The sequence below is a fragment of the Trachypithecus francoisi genome, unplaced genomic scaffold (assembly GCF_009764315.1).
Source record: "Trachypithecus francoisi isolate TF-2019V2 unplaced genomic scaffold, Tfra_2.0 Lachesis_group1, whole genome shotgun sequence".
Classification (NCBI taxonomy): domain Eukaryota; kingdom Metazoa; phylum Chordata; class Mammalia; order Primates; family Cercopithecidae; genus Trachypithecus; species Trachypithecus francoisi.
Window position 1 is genome coordinate 38,743,619 of NW_022681454.1, and position 17,838 is coordinate 38,761,456.

The following is a 17,838-nucleotide window of genomic DNA, read 5'->3' on the forward strand; positions in this document are numbered from 1 at the left end:
GTCTAAACTATTATCCACGAAGTACTTGGGTTTCCTCACAAGAGCTTCGCCAAAAATGAAGGAATTCAGGTTAATCTCCATAGATTACTTAGGCCAAGACAGCTGTGCAAATTTTCTGACGGTTTAGTGATTTTTATTCAGTTCTGTGATCTGGCTTCAAAAAACCTTCCAGTCTTAATTATGTCTCCTTATCACCATAGAAATGCAGAACTTCAATATTGCTATACATCATTCTGACCTTTTTATCACATAAAAACATTGGCAGTTTTCTGTAAGCCCAAGATAGCGAGTAGCCTTTTAGGGCTAACAGAACCAATTATGGCTGCTTAAAATAGATTTCCGTTATTCCAGGTGCCAACTTCATCCCATGTTCAAAGTTCCATCTGTTATTAACAATGATCCTAAAACTAGTCATCTGCTCCAAGTCTAGTCAATGTGAAGATAAAACGAGGGTGGAAAATAAATGACTGCAAAATTTTCCAGAATTAACTAAAAAGAAAAAATCATCTTGAACTGACAGCTGCCAATATTCTGAGCCACTGATTCAGTTTCTGGTTAATTCACACTGCAGATATCTTTAATACTCCATAAGGATAAAACTGATGAAGTGTTTAACCATTTTCTTTTTATTATTTTGGATAGGCATAAGCAAAAGTTGTAAGTTAGAGGTAAAAGTATGTGAAAGGCTTTTGTAAGACAGCAGCAGTCATTCTTTCAACACAGTCAATGTAGAATTGTATTTATTTGGCAAATATTTATTGGGTACCTACGATGTGCCCATATATATGCATTACGCTATGAGCTGGGGATGCAGTGATGAGTATCATCAGATAGTGTCCTTGACCTCAAGGAGCCAACTGGCTCGTGGAAGAAACACTAATCAAATAATAACACAAACCACAATAACACAAAAATGTAAAATAGCAACAGTGATTGTCGCTGCAAAGAAATATGTCTGGGGTTATGAGGGTGTGTCATAAGGAGAATCGACCTAGTCCAGGAGGCCTGAAACAACTTTGTTAGTTAAGCCAAGATCAGATGGGAAGGATGGGAGCTAATGAGCCAATGTCAGGGTGGGAGGGGAGCAGGTTTGTAGGGGGTGGCAGGAGAGGCAGGATGGTTCAGGCAGGGACAATCTATATTAAGATGAAGGAGATGTTTATGTGCACATGTTTTACCATCAATTCATCCAGACCTGGCATAAATGCCTGTCACGTAAAGGCATTCAATGATGACTAGAATAAATCATCCTATTCCGCCTATAGATTCTTCACATTTGTGAATTTCTTCCTGCAAAAAGAATCATCCTCTTCACTTTGATCCATTCTGCAACCAAGCAGATGGCTGTAACCTTTCCTGTTTTATGAACCCAAATCTGTATTTTAAGAGTCATAAACGAGATAGTTAAGCAAGTAAAAATTAAATTTTCATGTTATCTTGCTTGGTTGCAGGACATCTGGCACCAGTAATTTATCTTCTCATCTGCGGGAAGTTGAAACCTGCTTAGTCTTTATTATACCGGCCATAAACATGTTGCAAATTATAATTTTACATTGCCATTAGTTTTATTTTGGTGTAATATAAATTACTGGGTCATCCACTTCCTTTTGACATTTAGTAATTCTCTTTCACAATAAAACTCTGTTTTCTTTTGCTTCATGTTCCCTCAGAACCCACCCACATTAATTGCAAGAAAATTTCAGCCAATGCCACAATGAGGATGACTCACATTGTCACACACAAGCTCTTACGACCTTGTATAGAGAAAATGTTTCGTCTCAGTTTATGGTGTTAAATGCAAAAGAGCAGGAAGACTTTTGATGTGTGGCTTAAATCCCCAGTCTCCCAGCTCACTACTGACATTACATGGCATGCTAGAAAGTGCATCAGTTGGACAGAACTGAGTTTGAATCCTGGCTCTGTTAGAAGCCAGCTATGAACCAGTTACTTAAACTCTCTTTAGTTTTCTCATCAGGAAGAAAATGGAGTTCTTTTGAAATCAAATGAAATGATGTGCATGAAAGTACAGAACACATGGAAGGTGCTTAATGAGATATTAGTTTCCCTTCTCCTACGTCAACCACAGGTAGAATCTCCTTACCTATGCTGGAAGCTCTATAAAGGCAGGGACCATGCATATGGTATGTGCCACTATAACACCAATGCTTAGTATAATGGCTGGCCCATAGTCAGTATTCAATAAATATTGGTTAAATACTGAATGGTTATAATGGCTAACATCGAGTGTCAACTTGATTGAATTGAAGGATGCAAAGTATTGTTCCTGGATGTGTCTGTGAGGGTGTAGCCAAAGGAGATTAACATTTGAGTCAGTGGACTGGGAAAGGCAGACCTACCCTCAATCTGAGTGGGCACATCTAATCAGCAGCCATGAAGCCAGAATGAAAGCAGGCAGAAGAACGTGGAAAGATTAGACTGACTAAGTCTTCTGGACTCCATCTTTCTCCATGCTGTATGCTTCCTGCCTTCAAACATCGGATTCCAACGTTCTTTAGCTTTGGGACTCGCACTGGCTTCCTTACACCTCAGCTTGCCGATGGCCTATTGTGGGACCCCACTTTGTGATCATGTGAGCCAATCCTCCTTAATAAACTCCCTTTTACAAAGACATCTGTCCTATTAGTTCTACCCCTCTCAAGAACTCTGACTAATACAATGGTGAAGAATTTCAAGTTTTAAGGATTTCACTCTTTTTAATGGACATATAGGAGAGATATGAAATGAACCTTTCACTGACCCATGCAGCAGGAGTGGATGGAAACTCTGATCCCGGAAACCTGATGTTGTCGATATTTATTTGACAGTCCAGCATGTGGACATGTCAGGGGTGATGACAAGTATGCAGAAAGCCAGAAGGGCAGATATTATCCCCTCTGCCTGCTTCCCGGCACCCAGAGTACCACTGTATGGCCTCCCCTAACAGTCCCCTTGGAGCTTGCAATCCTGAGGCAAGATGCAAAGCTGCAAGGCAGTCAGAGGGGTGGCCCCAGCAGTTCAGAGAGGGGGGGACACCAGCAGAGACATTCTCACCAGACCATTCCTGACATGCAACTTGGGCTGTATTTTTGGTTTCCTGCCCTCCCCCACCTTAATGCCAGTTTATTTTCCATGTTCAGATTCCCTAGCCTGCCTGTCCTTTCTATGGGCTACCTACTGGTTTTCCAATAAATGTCCTCTCTGCAGTCAGTCAAGTGGGCTTCTATCATTTGCATCCAGCGATTCAGATTCTAATCCACTCCTCCTGCCCCTGGCTTTGGTTTCCCAACATGGTCAACCCATTAAGCACTGATTCTAGGAGTACGTTTTAAAGTTACTTTTTTTGTTGTTGTTGTTGAGACACAGTCTTGCTCTGTTATCCAGTCTAGAGTGCAGTGGCGTGACCTCAGCTCACTGCAGCCTCAACTTCCCAGGCTTAAGCGATTCTCCCACCTCAGCCTCCTGAGTAGCAGGACTATAAGCATGTGCCACCATGCCTGGCTAATTTTGTTTATTTTTTGTAGAGATGGGGTTTCACTATGTTGCCCAGGCTGGTCTTGAACTCTTGGACTCAAGTGATCCTCCCACCTCGGCCTCCTAAAGTGCTGGGATTACAGGCATGGGCCATGACACTCGGCCTAGAGTTACTTTTGCCTAGCTTTCAAAATCCCTTCTTCAAGACAGTCAATGTTTTTTATGACTCTTTGATATTCTTAGCCCTTCTACAAAGCATGCTATGCCTTCTTTAATAAAGTAGAATTCTATGCCCTGTAATTACTCTCTTTATTTGTTGTCATATTTCCCAATCCCTCAGACTCATTTCTTGCTCATCCTCTCTTTTTACTCTATACTCATTTCCCTTTAGGGTTTACGAGATTTAATAAGCTTTTATAGTGCCAGATATTGTGCTAGCAACAACAATCCACAGATAAATAAGACAGAGATCACCTGTGTGAAGATGATAGTTAAATGAATAATATGGAAAGTAGATTAATGCCCAGCCAGAAAACATAAGCTCTCACACTTCTCAAAGCAAGGAGGAAAATATTAGAGACATATAAAAGATGGGGATTTGATTTGGTTTGACATCTCTTTCTACAGCAGCAGGATGCATTTATTCCATCAGTGTCCACCATGCCCCTAGAACGTGCCAGGCACAATGTGGTGCCTGCGTCCTGGTAACCTCTGCTTATTTCTCTCTTGTAGGATGCATAAGCTTCTTTTGGAGGTATGAGCCCATTTCTCTCTCTCTCTCTCTCTCTCTCTCTCTCTCTCTCTGTGTGTGTGTGTGTGTGTGTGTGTGTGTGTGTGTGTGTGTAAAAATACTCACTTTTAAATGCATGAACAAGTGGAGAGACATCCTGGAATGTGTGGCTAGGGTCAACAACAAGCTGCTTCTGCTGAATGTGACACACAGTCACCACTGCTTTGAACTACATTTTTTTTTCTACCCACGTTACTGCATCTCCAGAGAACCATGCTGACACATTTTTCCTGTACATTCTCACTGCTGCCTATAATCCATCACTACAAAGAGAGGCCTTAAAAATGGCACTCAAGGGAGACGTGATTTCCTTTCCATTTCTCTCTCAGAAAAGCAACTTATAATAGGGAAGGAAAAGACTGCATTTAGGTTAAAAGAATATAAATAAGAAAGAGTCTGCCTCTTTCTCTCTTTAAGATGCTAAGCCTCAAAAGAGTTCTTGGATTTAAAAAAGGCCATCACCCCTTGGCCTACACTAAACATTAATATTATATGCCTGGTAATAAAGCCAGAGGATTTTTAGTGAGAGCTATTAAAGGTAAAGGATGGCTAAGACAGGTTTCTTTGGTGGATGAAATTCACAGGCTCATAAATACAACTTTGTGAGGTTAGTCTTGTGGTTAGCTAGTACTTAAAATTTGTGATTCCCTTGACTATATGGGTTGACAGGGGAACTATGGACTTTTTCTTAGACAAGACTGCAGTGCTCAAAATTACGACTTGAAAACAGAAACCACTAGAATTCCTAAGGTGACCAAAAAGCCCCACAGAACTGTGTTAAAACATTCCTCATATTTGGACACATGTACTAAGTAAGAGGGGAGCACAGGGAAAAATGCATTTTCTTCTTTTAAAAATTAATTTTGCCATTTAAAACAACGTTGTGGCTTTTAATGTTTTAATCAAACAAAATTTTCATTGACTAGACAAAATTTTCATCAACTTACCCCACATTGAACTGGTGTCAAATGATTATTTAGTTAATGCTTATTATCAGTCATAGCCCAATAATTTCACTGCTAATGCCAGGTAGAATGTCTACATTTTTAAAATATTTGAGCTCCTTAGGTGCACTCAAGCTAGGATTCTGTGTATCTGCTAATTTAAATAGCTAACAAAAGCCCAGGGTGAACAAAGTCCCCAGTGAAATGTGGTGCAAATCTCTATGTCGCTACCGATGCAGCTGTAGGATGGGGGACTGGAGGTTTGTTTGGCATCCTCCCATTTTTGAAAACTGTTTACACACCAGACTTGAAGCTTGCTTTTTTTTCTAACTTCGCACAAAGTACAAAGACGCCTGCTCGCTTTCTGTGTACAAGGAGCTTTGCTAACAGGACTCGTAATTCTGTGGTTTTTCACGGTCAAGGATATTATTTCTCTCTGCTGAAGAAGAGGCCTTTGTCCATGTCATACTCTCCCTCTTTCTCTTTTTAACGTGATTTGACAGCTTGAATCCAAAAGGAGGCTTCACAATTAGAAGAAAGAGATTGAACCACAACATCTGTGCTAACAGCCCCCTTCCCTGCTCTAATTAGAATTCCCTTACTCCATTTCTGTTTCTCAGGAGAGGACAGGGGGCTTTTTAAATGGGGCTATTAGAAGTTCTCTTTACACAATGACACCCTCTGCTAAGTGAAGGCTCCAGCGAAAGTCATGCCCACTCTGCAATTACTTCTTGCAATTCTGGGGAATAATGTATCTTGTCTCATTTAAAAATAAATCTAAGGCTTATCCCTATTGCTTTCTCTCCTCTGCCTACTCACATGAATTTCTTCTTGCCAATTAAGCAAACTTTCCATTATTTAAGGAGATAGTTTAGATTGTTACTGTCCCCTGATAATAAGACGTATTAAACTAGATTTCATTTGCCCACAGCTCTGTGATTCTAGATACAAGGCTAATTTACATAAGCTCAGATCTCAGATCTTGAGTTTACTCTGTAGTGAAACCACGAAGCTTTGGAATTTCCTGAGTGCTGTTTTGTTGACATGCTACAGAACTTACCTGAAATAACCTGCACATTCAATGCTCTCAGTTTCTCCGAATCACTTCCTCTTAAGAGAACAGATGTAGGTTTGTCTCTATGACCTATTCCCAGAAAAGAAATGAAGTATTTAGGTGATAAAAAAGCACATTGTTAACACGTATTTCCCATGTTGGTTCAAAGGATTACCAAAAAGAATGGAGCCATTCACGGCCAGGTGTGGTGGCTCACGCCTGTAATCCCAGCACTTTGGGAGGCCGAGCCAGGCGGATCATAAGGTCAGGAGTTTGAAGCCAGCCTGGCCAATATGGTAAAACCCTATCTCTACTAAAAAATACAAAACTTAGCCAGGCATGGTGGTGCACACTGTAGTCCCAGTTACTTGGGAGGCCAAGGCAAAAGAATCGCTTGAACCCAGGAGGTGGAGGTTGCAGTAAGCGGAGATCGTGCCACTGCACTCCAACCTGGGTGAAGGAGTGAGACTCCATCTCAAAAAAAAAAAAAAAAAAGAGCGACAGTGCTTATACACAGAAAAGTATATTATTTATCTTATTATATACATAGATATGATGTGAAGAATATTTAATGAATATTTAATATTCAATAACATAATGTCCTAAGTAGTGTGACATTTTTTATTACTTTGTATGCTTGGATTGGCAAGCCTTTGAAAATCACTAAGTCTGTCATTTGGGCAGATATTTGTAAGAATTTAATTTGACTCCCCACTACTGGTCTCCTTCTAGACATTTTTTCTAGCTCACTTCTATCTCTTTTTGCTTATAGCTTTTCATATGGAAAAATGGGTCAAGAAACTCAGAACTATACACTATTTATAAATAACACACATTTACTTTAAATAATAGAATTTTCAAAACTAAATATCCTACATCTTAGTTCTGACATTTTACTAGCTGTACAGCTTTGGATAAACATTTCACCTCTCTAAGTCTCAGGGGATTTTTATCTATAAAATAAAAATAGCATATATCCTGTTTACATACTTTAAGAATCTAGTGAAAACACTCTGAAAATGGTTATTCCACAAATAAACAGTATTGATTACGTTATTAACCACAGCACAAAAGGCTTTATTACTAAGGTATCAATGATAACACTTGATATGAAACTGCTCTCATAAATACCTGCAACAAATACTTAGTCAAAAGAATTAATCGCAACTTTATTGAAACCTAGAGGCAACCACTTGTTCTGCCTCCTGAATTGGCTAACACAGCCTTGCCTGGTAAAGGAGGAATGAGCCTTGGGAAATCATACAACCACCACAATACTGCTGTCCTTTAATGAAAACTAATGATGCACTAGACACTGTGGTAAACTTTGGAAGTAATTTCTCTTTATTTCCTTATCTCAACCCTGTGTGGTAGTGGTGATTATCCTTGTTTTACAGAGGAGGTAAGGGATGCTCACACAATTTAAATAACGTGCTTAATGTCACATAGCTAGTAAGTGGTAGTACCAGGACTCTTACATAAATCCATTTATTCTTAGTGCCAGTTCTCATAGTGACACATTGTGCACTGTCTTTAAGAGACTAGTTATTCATATTATGAACTGTCCATTGGGCCTGATAGTCATCCATTTTATGCATGGGGACATGCCAGTAGAGCCAGTATCTGCATGAGTACACACCAGTAGCATCATGCCAGTAATTTACAATCAATGTCCATCCTGATAGGTGGGTGCCTAGGTCATATGAGTTATTAAATATTTTTAACATCGCTTCTGCTGTCTTGATTCCTAATTTCTAAATTTTTTTAGATCTGCCCTAGCAAAAATCTGATACCCCCATGCTTATTAAAGATTGACTTTCCTCACACTCATCACCTACAGCCACTCTGCTCAGGATCTCCAACTCTGAAATTCTTGTTTTTGAGACTGAGACTTGTTCTGTTGTCCAGGCTGGAGTGCAGTGGCGCTATCTCAGCTCACTGCAAGCTCCAACTCCTGGGTTTAAGTGATTCTCCTGCCTCAGCCTCCCGAGTAGCTGAGATTATAGGCTTGCACCACCACGTCCGGCTAATTTTTGTATTTTTAGTAGAGACGAGGTTTCACCATGTTGGCCAGGTTGGTCTCAAACTCCTGACCTCAGGTGATCCGCCTGCCTCGGCCTCCCAAAGTGCTGGGATTACAGGCGTGAGTCACCAGGCCCGGCCTGAAATTCTTTATCCCCACTTCCTGTTCTTCTAGCTCTCTCTCTGTCCTCACTTCCACTAAGCCCTGCTCAACTTCCAGCCCATCAGCTTCCGCCTATTCACCCAGTCTTTCTTCCTCTCCTACTCACTTGCCCGAGTAGAAGAAAGATGAATGAAGCTCCTTGCATCCTGGAACTATGTCTTATCTATGTTTTTATTCCTTGGGTTACCTAGAATCGCCACTTACACACAGTAGGTACACAAGAAATGCTAAATTGAACTAAAAAGGAAATTAAATCCAAAGAAGAGATGAGGAGTTCCTTGGCACTACAGGGATTATACTTACTCTGCCACTTCTGCACTCTTCTGTGGCCTTCAAGTATTTTGCGGATAGTGAGGATGATCAAAAACATAAAAACTAATAGAACTAAAATATACCAGGTGATCTTCATGGAACAAGTGATATCTGTAAAGAAAAAAAATACTGTAAAAACCCAGTAAAATTATTCAACAGGTAAAAGGCAATGTGGCAGAGTAGCCGAGGTCTACAACATATTCTGCCCTGAACTGAAAAGCTGAAATTATGACCATCACTGTCACAGGGTCACTAGCTCTCCTGAATTATTTATTGATATATTAAATGAAGGTATTAAATGGGAAAACTTGAGCAGGTAGCTTCCAGGTATCCATTTGGTTCCAAAATTCTAGGATTCATTTCACTTACAGGTTATGCTGATATTAGTTTCACTATCCTCGTTAGTTGTAATGTTGTTATAACTAGGGTAAGACCACAACATAGCAGTCCCAGAATCAGCGCCACTTACAATTCATAGATTCTGACCCTGAGCCAGGCAGCCCAAAATTATGTCCTCAAATCAACAAAGATGCAGTGAGTACAAGGAAGATGGGGAAGAAAGAGAAAGGCAGGCAGTCAAAGGACTGGTCTAAGGCATATAAGTGGTGAGGACAACGAATAATCAGACCCTCTTTCCACAGGGTAATAGGAGGTAAACACAGTGCTTTGCACGCCAATGATAGGTCAAGTGCATGCGTTAATTAAACGTAGTTGTCCTGGCCTAAACTTAATAAGGATTCAGGTATAAACTCATTCATTCAGATGACAATGAGGCAACATGGGAAGGACGGTCACCATGCAGCAATAGCTTAGCGTGGTCTCCCATGGTCTCATAAAGATACACTGGCCAGTAGAACCAGGAATCAGTGACTCACGCAAGGATGGCCTCATCATAGCTAACATACAACTGTCTACTGACTCATTTTTTGTTTTATTTTATTTTATTTTATTTTAGATGGAGTTTTGCTTTCGTTGCCCAGGCTGGAGTGCAATGGCACGATCTCGGCTCACGGCAACCTCCACCTCCTGGGTTCACGCCATTCTCCTGCCTCAGCCTCCCAAGTAGCTGGGATAACAGGTGCACACCACCACACCCGGCTAGTTTTTTGTATTTTTAGTAGAGACAGGGTTTCACCATGTTGGCCAGGCTGGTCTTGAGCTCCTGGCCTCAGGCAATCCACCCACCTCGGCCTCCCAATCTGCTGGGATTACAGGCGTGAGCCACTGCGCCCAGCCTGTCTACTGACTTCCTAAGCCCACCCTGTGTACACTCTTCTTTGCATACAAAACACAGCTAGTACTTATTCACCTTAGCAGAATGTATACCATGTTTATACTCTTGGTATAAACTGCCTTTGTGGGGTTCATAACCTGGGTGTCCCCTTTACAGGAACCCGGATGTACACTAAATAGGCATTAAGTATTCACTTAGAGAAGCGGCTAAGTAGAAAAAGGGCAGAGGTGGATTGGGATGGCAGCGCTCAGCCTCCTCAAGACTATTCCGTGCTCTTCAGCTGCCAGGCTTGCATTCCTCATACAGGAAAATAAAAGCATGAAGTTAAATGGCAGGGAACATTGGCAGTGCCAACAATGGTCAGGATGGGTCCAAAGACCAAGGTGTCATTGGGCACTGATAAAGCTATGGAAACAGAACCAACTTCATATTACAGTAGCACAAGACGCATGATGGAGACCAGACCAGCCAGTGCAGCCACCAGCATGATCTCAGAAGAGTGTATCTCCTAGAGTCCTGTGCTGCCCACCCATCCCTGCAGCCTTCTTGGAAAGGAGCAAGGGGAAACAGATGGAAATCTAGGGGGAACATCAAGGAACAGTTTAAATTATTGTCTTAGAGTAAATTTACCAGACTGGATTAAATTTAGTTTCACCCCCTGATGGAGAAGCCTTTTACTACCACAAAAATACAAAGTTTGTTGTTGTTGTTGTTGTTTTGTTTTTTGTTTTTTGTTTTTTAGACGGAGTCTCACTCTGTTGCCTAGGCTGGAGTGCAGTGGTGCGACCTCAGCTCACTTCAACCTCCGCCTCCCAGGTTCAAGGGATTTTCCTGCCCCACCCTCCCGAATAGCTAGGATTACAGGAATGCACCACCACGCCTGGCTAATTTTGTATTTTTAGTGGAGACGGGGTTTCTTCCTGTTTGTCAGGCTGGTCTCGAACTCCCGACCTCAGGTGACCCACCCACCTTGGCCTCCCAAAGTGCTAGGATTAGAGGCATGACCCAACGTGCCCAGCTGAGAAGGCTTTTAAGCGAGATCAAATTAGTTTTTGCACAGAAGAGTAAACTATGAAAAAAGTTTTAACTTTCTTTTTTTTCCTTTTCTTTTCTTTTCTTTTCTTTTTTTTTTTTTTTTTGAGACAGTGTCTCGCTCTGTTACCCAGGCTGGAGTGCAGTGGCCTAATCACAGCTCATTGCAGCCTTGTCTTCCCTGTCTCAAGCAATCCTCCTGCCTCAGTCTCCGAAATAGCTGGGACTAAAGGTGTGCACCACATCCAGCTTATTTTCATCCTTTTTCGTAGAGTCGGAGTTTCACTATGTTGTCCAGGCTGGTCTCGAACTCCTGTGCTCAAGCAATACAACCGCCTCAGCCTCCAAAAGTGCTAGGATTACAGGCATGAGCCACCACCATGCCCAGCCACCTTTAACTTTCTACACATGGCAAAATGAATATGCTTTTTGCAGAATACAAGAGTACATATTTGTGCACCACTGCTATCTTTCTGAGTTGTGGACACCAAAAAGCTGTTAACTATAATTAACTATTATCAGAATTTATGGATTTTTTTCCATGAACACACACACAAAATCTTAAAATTATTATTATGGAAGTGCTTATTTTTTTCTTTATTTTAGAAAAAAATGTAAAATACAGTTAGATGGATTTACAAATGTACATTGAAAAAAATATGTTTTTGATGTCTATAATCTAAACTTCTCTACCCTTCAGATTTCACTACAGTCACCTTCTCTAGGCAATCTTTCCAGAGTTCATTTTCCAACTCATTCACTCCTCAGTCAGAGGGCACTGATCCTTCTGTTCAGATCTACTCAGATCCTCCAGCCCCCACACATGCACTCACCTTGAAATGACCCCTAATTGCAGAGGTTATAGGGCTGTGGGAAAACCTAGTCACAGGAGAAATTTCTTTGAAGTCTCACGATTTATCTTAAAAGTGCGTGCACATTGTATATTTCTGTTTGCTTTACAGTGAAAGTAATATTTTGAAAATCATTATCTTTACAATAATTAAAGCTCTAAGAAAGCATTCTAAAGCAATCTGAAAGGCTTCCGTATGTCTGGAATATCAAAAAGGACAGCAAATTACTCTCCCATAGCACCTGTAGCACTGGAAGGCACTTGCTGGTGTAGGTGAGGGGTCGCCCTTTTTTAGATTGTTTCACGTCATCTAACTTCAGCATCCCAATACCTGACACACTGCCTAGCATACAGCAGGCACCCTTAAATGAATGTATCAAAAGATGCTCTTCAGGAATAGATTTTTTGGGTGAAGTAGGGCATACTGCTTAGTAGAAAGGAATAATTGTGGTATTTTGGAATAGGGTAACTAGGCAGTTAACCAACCTTAAACAGAATTAAGATATGCAAGTACATAAGATTTGCCTTTTAATCTCCTATTTTTTCCTCTAGGTGCCTAATCTATACCTCATCCTATCTTCACAGCATTACATCAAACTCCCATTTCATCCAGGCCTGGTTCTCAGGTCAAAGACAGGACATGTTAAATCAACTCAAAACAAAACTTTAATAGCATATCACAATGTGCTTTTATATATATATATAACATATTATATATATATAACATGTTATATATATATATAACATGTTATATATATATATAACATGTTATATATATATAACATGTTATATATATATATATAACATATTATATATATATATATAACATATTATGTATATATATATACATTTTCACTCTGTTGACCAGGCTGGAGTACCGTGGCGCAATCCCGGCTCGCTGCAACCTCTGCCTCCTGAGTTTAAGCAATTCTCCTGCCTCAGTCTCCCAAGTAGCTGGGACTACAGGCACATGCCACCATGCCCAGCTAATTTTTTGTATTTTTGGTATCAATGGGGTTTCACTGTGTTAGCCAGGATGGTCTTGAACTCCTGACCTCGTGATCCTCCCACCTCGGCCTCTTGCTGGGATTACAGGTGTGAGCCACTGCGCCCGGCTGATATTTATATTTTAAAAGAAATGCCTCCCTTTAGTACACAAATACGGTGGTATTACTTCATGCACAGAAAATAGGCATGTTTCAAAGTTATTCTGTGGTGGCTCATGACTGTAATCGCAGCACTTTGGTAGGCCAAGGCAGGTGGATTGCTTAAGCCTAGGAGTTCAAGACCAGCCTGGGCAACATGACAAGACCCCGTCTATACTAAAAATACAAAAAATTAACCAGGTGTGGTGGTGCACACCTGTAGTCCCAGCTACTCAGGAGGCTGAGGTGGGAGGATCACCTGAGCCTGGGAAGTCAAGGCTGCAGTGAGCTGTGATCGTGCCACTGCACTCTAGCCTGGGCGACAGAGTGAGACATTGTCTCAAACAACCACCACCACCCCACTGCAACAACAAGAAAAGCATTTTCTGGGGCAGAAGGTCTTTCTAGTGCTCCTCAAATTGTGACACATAAATGTCTCTTCTTTCTCAGGTTACAGGTAGGCCCCATGAAAGGCACACTTTGAAGGAAAAATAAACAGATAACTAGACTAACATTATTTCAGGCTATATTATTTCATCAGTAAAATTCTTCAGCTATTTGGCTTTCAGTTAATGTGATAGCCCTTACTTAACTTTATATATCTATATCAGATAACGCCTTTTCCCTTTAGTTTCCTTAAAAACTTACTTTTTACATCCATCTCTAGGTGCAAAGAAACATGTATACAATCGTTCGGGTATTCCATGATTCTACAAGTATGGTTTATAGATTTCCCCTTGCTTGGCTCATCCTCCATGATTGCTGATCTTCCAGTGTGGTTTTTTAGATGACAGTTAGTGTTATATTCCTCCAAGTGGTCAACCAGAGGAGCTACAGTGAAGTTAAAGTGCTGACAAGGTGAATGAAAGTCATTTGCTTTCACTTCCATTGATCCTCTCCTGATAAGAACTAGAAAGTGATTAAGAAAATGTTATTTGCAAAATATTAATACATAGTAAGAAAACACATACAATTGAAAACTAAATCTCTTCCTTTCTATATAAGAAAGTAGAAACAAGAAGTTAGCTACACTAAAAATATATACATATTTTTGAGACAGGGTCTCACTCCGTCGCTCAGGCTTGAATGCAGTGGCGTAATCATGGCTCACTGCAGCCTCACGCTCCCAGGCTCAAGCAATCCTCCCATCTTAGCCTCCTGAGTAGCTGGGACTACAGGTGTGTGCCACTATGCTCAGCTAATTTTTTTTATTTTTTGTAGAGATTGGGTCTTGCTATGTTGTCCAGGCTGGTCTCTAACTTTTGGACTCAAGGGATCCTCCCTCCTCAGTCTCCCAAAGTGCTGGGATTACAGGCATGAGCCACTGCAGCCAACCTAAAAATAATTAATAAGGTGATTATATTTTTTAAGATCATGGAAACCAGGTAGTGGTAGTGTTGGAATAGGATTGGAGCATCTCAAAGAAAATACACACATTTCCCCGGTGACCTGTGGGACAGACTGTATTGTGTGACCAATATGGTCACAACAATATTTCCCATTCCACACTGTACTAGTTTTCTAGGGCTGCTATAACAAAGTACCATAAACTGGAGGGCTTAAGGAACAGAAGTTTGGGCAAGACACGGTGATCATGCCTGTAATCCTAGCACTTTAGGAGGCCAAGGCAGGCAGATCACCTGAGGTCAGGAGTTCGAGACTAGCCTGGCCAACATGGCAAAATCCCATCTCTATTAAAAATACAAAAATTAGCCAAGCATGGTGGCGCATGCCTGTAGGTGTAGCTACTTGGCAGAAGAATCACTTGAACCTGGGAGGCGGAGGTTGCAGTGAGTCAAGATCACACCACTGCATTCCAGCCTGGGTAACAGAGTAAGACTCTGTCTCAAAAAAACAAAACAAAACAAAATAAAAAAGAACAGAAGTTTGTCTCACAGTTCTAAAGTCTGGAAGTGTGAGATCAAGGTGTTGGCAGGGTTGATTTGTTCTGAGGGCTGTGTGGGAGAGCCTGTTCTGGCCCCTCTCCTAGCTAATGGTGGTTTGCTGATAACCTTTGGCATTCATTGACTTGGAGATGCATCATCCTGCTCTCTGCCTTCATCTTCACATGTCATTCTCCCTGTGTGCACGTCTCTGTGTCCAAACTTCTCCTTTTTTGTAAGAACATCAGTCATATTGGATTAGGGCCCATCCTAATGACCTCATCTTAACTACATATACAATGACCCTATTTCCAAATAATGTCATATTCTGAGGTACTGAGAGTTAGGACTTCAACACGTGAATTTGAAAGGACACAATTCAATCCATAACACACATGTTACCCTAAAACTTCACCATTTGCTCATTAAGGAATCTAATTCCTTTCCCCTTGAATCTGGTAGCGTTTGTAATTTGCTTATAATTCCTTTTCCCAGCCAGGCTCGGTGGCTCAGGCCTGTAATCCCAGCACTTTGGGAGGCCAAGGCAGGTGGGTCACGAGGTCAAGAGATTGAGATCATCCTGACCAACATGATGAAACCCCGTCTCTACTAAAATACAAAAAATTAGCTGGGTGTGGTGGCACGTGCCTATAATCCCAGCTATTTGGGAGGCTGAAGCAGAAAAATCACTTGAATCTGGGAGGGGGAGGCTGCAGTGAGCCAAGATCATGACACTGCACTCCAGCCTGGTGAGAGAGCAAGACTCCATCTCAAAAAAATAAATACATAAATAAATAATTTATTTTCCCTTGAATCTGGGAGGGTTTGTGATTTGCTCATAACCAATCAAGTGCAGAGGAAGTGACACTGCATGACTAAGTCAGAAAAGGCAAAGAAATTACCATCTTGCTTTTCAGAACACTCATACTGGAGCCTTGAACCACTATGTGTAAGTCCAAAACCTTAAGGCCACCATGATGTGGAGACATCCAAACTAGCCCAGGTAGAAAGACCACATAAAGGAAACAATCAACAGAGTGAAAAGGCAACCTACAGAATGAGATAAAATATTTTCAAACCATTTATCTGCTAAAAGGTTAATATCCAAAATACATCAGGAACTCCTATAACTCAAGTACAAAAAAAAATACATATCAAATATTTTTAAGTGGGCGAAGGACTTTCATAGACATTTCTCCAACAAAGACATATGGCCTATTGATATATGTGAAAAGGTGCTCAATATTACCAATCATTAGGAAAATGCGAGTCAAAACTACAATCAAAAACACCTCACACCTGTCAGGATGGCCATCATTAAGAAAAAAAAAAAAAGACCGGGTGCAGTGGCTCACACCTGTAATCCCAACACTTTGGGAGACCAAGACGGGCAGATCACATGAGGTCAGAAGTTTGAGACCAGCCTGGCCAACACATGGTGAAACCCCACCTCTACTAAAAATACAAAAAAAAAAATTAAAAAATTAGCCGGGCATGGTGGCAGGTGTCTGTAATCCCCGCTACTCAGGAGGCTGAGACAGGAGAATTGCTTGAAACCAGGAGGCAGAGGTTGCAGTGAGCTGAGGTTGTGCCATTCCACTCCAGCTTTGATGACAGAGTGAAACTCCATCTTAAAAAAAAAAAAAGAAAAGAAAAGAAAAGAAAGGTAAGTGTTGGCAAAAAATGTGGAGAAATTGAAGCTTTTGCACAGTGTTGGTGGGATGGTAAAATGGTCTAGCCACTATGGAAAACTGTATGGGAGTTCCTCAAAAAATTAAAAACAGGACCACCATATGATCCAGCAATTCTACTTCTTGGTATATAGTCAAAATAATTGAAATCAGCATCTTGAAGACACAACCTGCATTCTCATGTTCATTGCAGCATCATTCACAACAGCCAAGAATAGAAACAACATCAATGTCCATTGATAGATGAGTAAAGAAAATGTAATCTAGCTAGATGGGTATCTAGAGAGAGAAGGGGGGGAGAGAGAGAGAGAGAGAGATCAATGTCCATTGATAGATGAGTGGATAAAGAAAATGTAATAGAGATAGCTAGGACCCACACAAAAAAAGAAAATAAATAATACAATTATTGCTGTTTAAAACCATTGAGTTTTTGGGGTACTTTGTTACAGAGCCACAGCAACTGGGACAACGTGTCAATGTGTTGTTTTCACCTTTAAAGGAAGCAGAGAAGTAAGATCTGTGAGCTACCAACCCTTAAAACACTTCCTAATTCTCTGTCATCATAGAGGTATTTTCACAATTTGCTCTCTGTTGGATTCAGCCCAGAACCTGGAGGAGTTACAGCACTACTTGAGTAAGAACGTCATCCAAAGTCAATGCCAAGGGGCAGCGGGGTGAGGGTTGAAACATTACCTATTGGGTACAATGGTCACTATTTTGGTGATGGGTACACTAGAAGCCCAAGTCTTACAATTACACAAAATATATTCATGTAACAAACTTGCACATGGACCCTCTGAATCTATAATGACAAAATATTTTTAAAAGAAGAGATACATAAATGCCCAATAAGTACATGAAAACAACAACAGAAAAACAAGGTAAATGCCAAGAAATAATGTTCCCATTCTCAAAGAATGCCAAAAACATAAATTCCAGTTCTAGTGATACAGGAGGCAACCTCTCTCACTGAATAAATATAAGTAATAAATTTGATGTTTGGGCTTGAGGCCATCAGCATATTTTATGATTGTAAAGGAATTATTTAATTTCTTAATGATCCATTTTTATTTGATTTAATTAAATAATATAGATGGGTCTCATGATAACTGCAAGGTTCAGTTAGGCACTGCAGATAATAAGCAGTTATTCTTTATTTATTCATTCATTCAACAGAAATTTACTGAGTGACTACTAGGTATTATGTCAGGCATTGTGTACAAAGCTTGAGATTTAGTAGTAAGCAA

The 17,838-nt window shown here is 40.6% G+C and overlaps 1 protein-coding gene across 5 annotated transcripts in view; it reads right to left on the reverse strand.

Annotated features, from left to right (window-relative positions):
• Positions 1–17,838, reverse strand: part of TMEM156 (transmembrane protein 156) — an 85,361-nt gene that overhangs the window by 15,971 nt on the left and 51,552 nt on the right. For all 5 annotated transcript variants that reach the window (XR_004437901.1, XR_004437900.1, XM_033213997.1 and 2 more), the window contains exons 3-5: positions 13,666–13,926; positions 8,748–8,867; positions 6,266–6,349 (exon numbers count right to left, since the gene is read on the reverse strand). Coding sequence is in view for 3 of the 5 variants with exons in the window: in XM_033213997.1 (XP_033069888.1) it covers positions 6,266–6,349; positions 8,748–8,867; positions 13,666–13,926 (465 nt within the window). In the remaining 2 variants the exon portion in view is untranslated. The remainder of the gene's footprint in view (positions 1–6,265; positions 6,350–8,747; positions 8,868–13,665; positions 13,927–17,838) is intronic.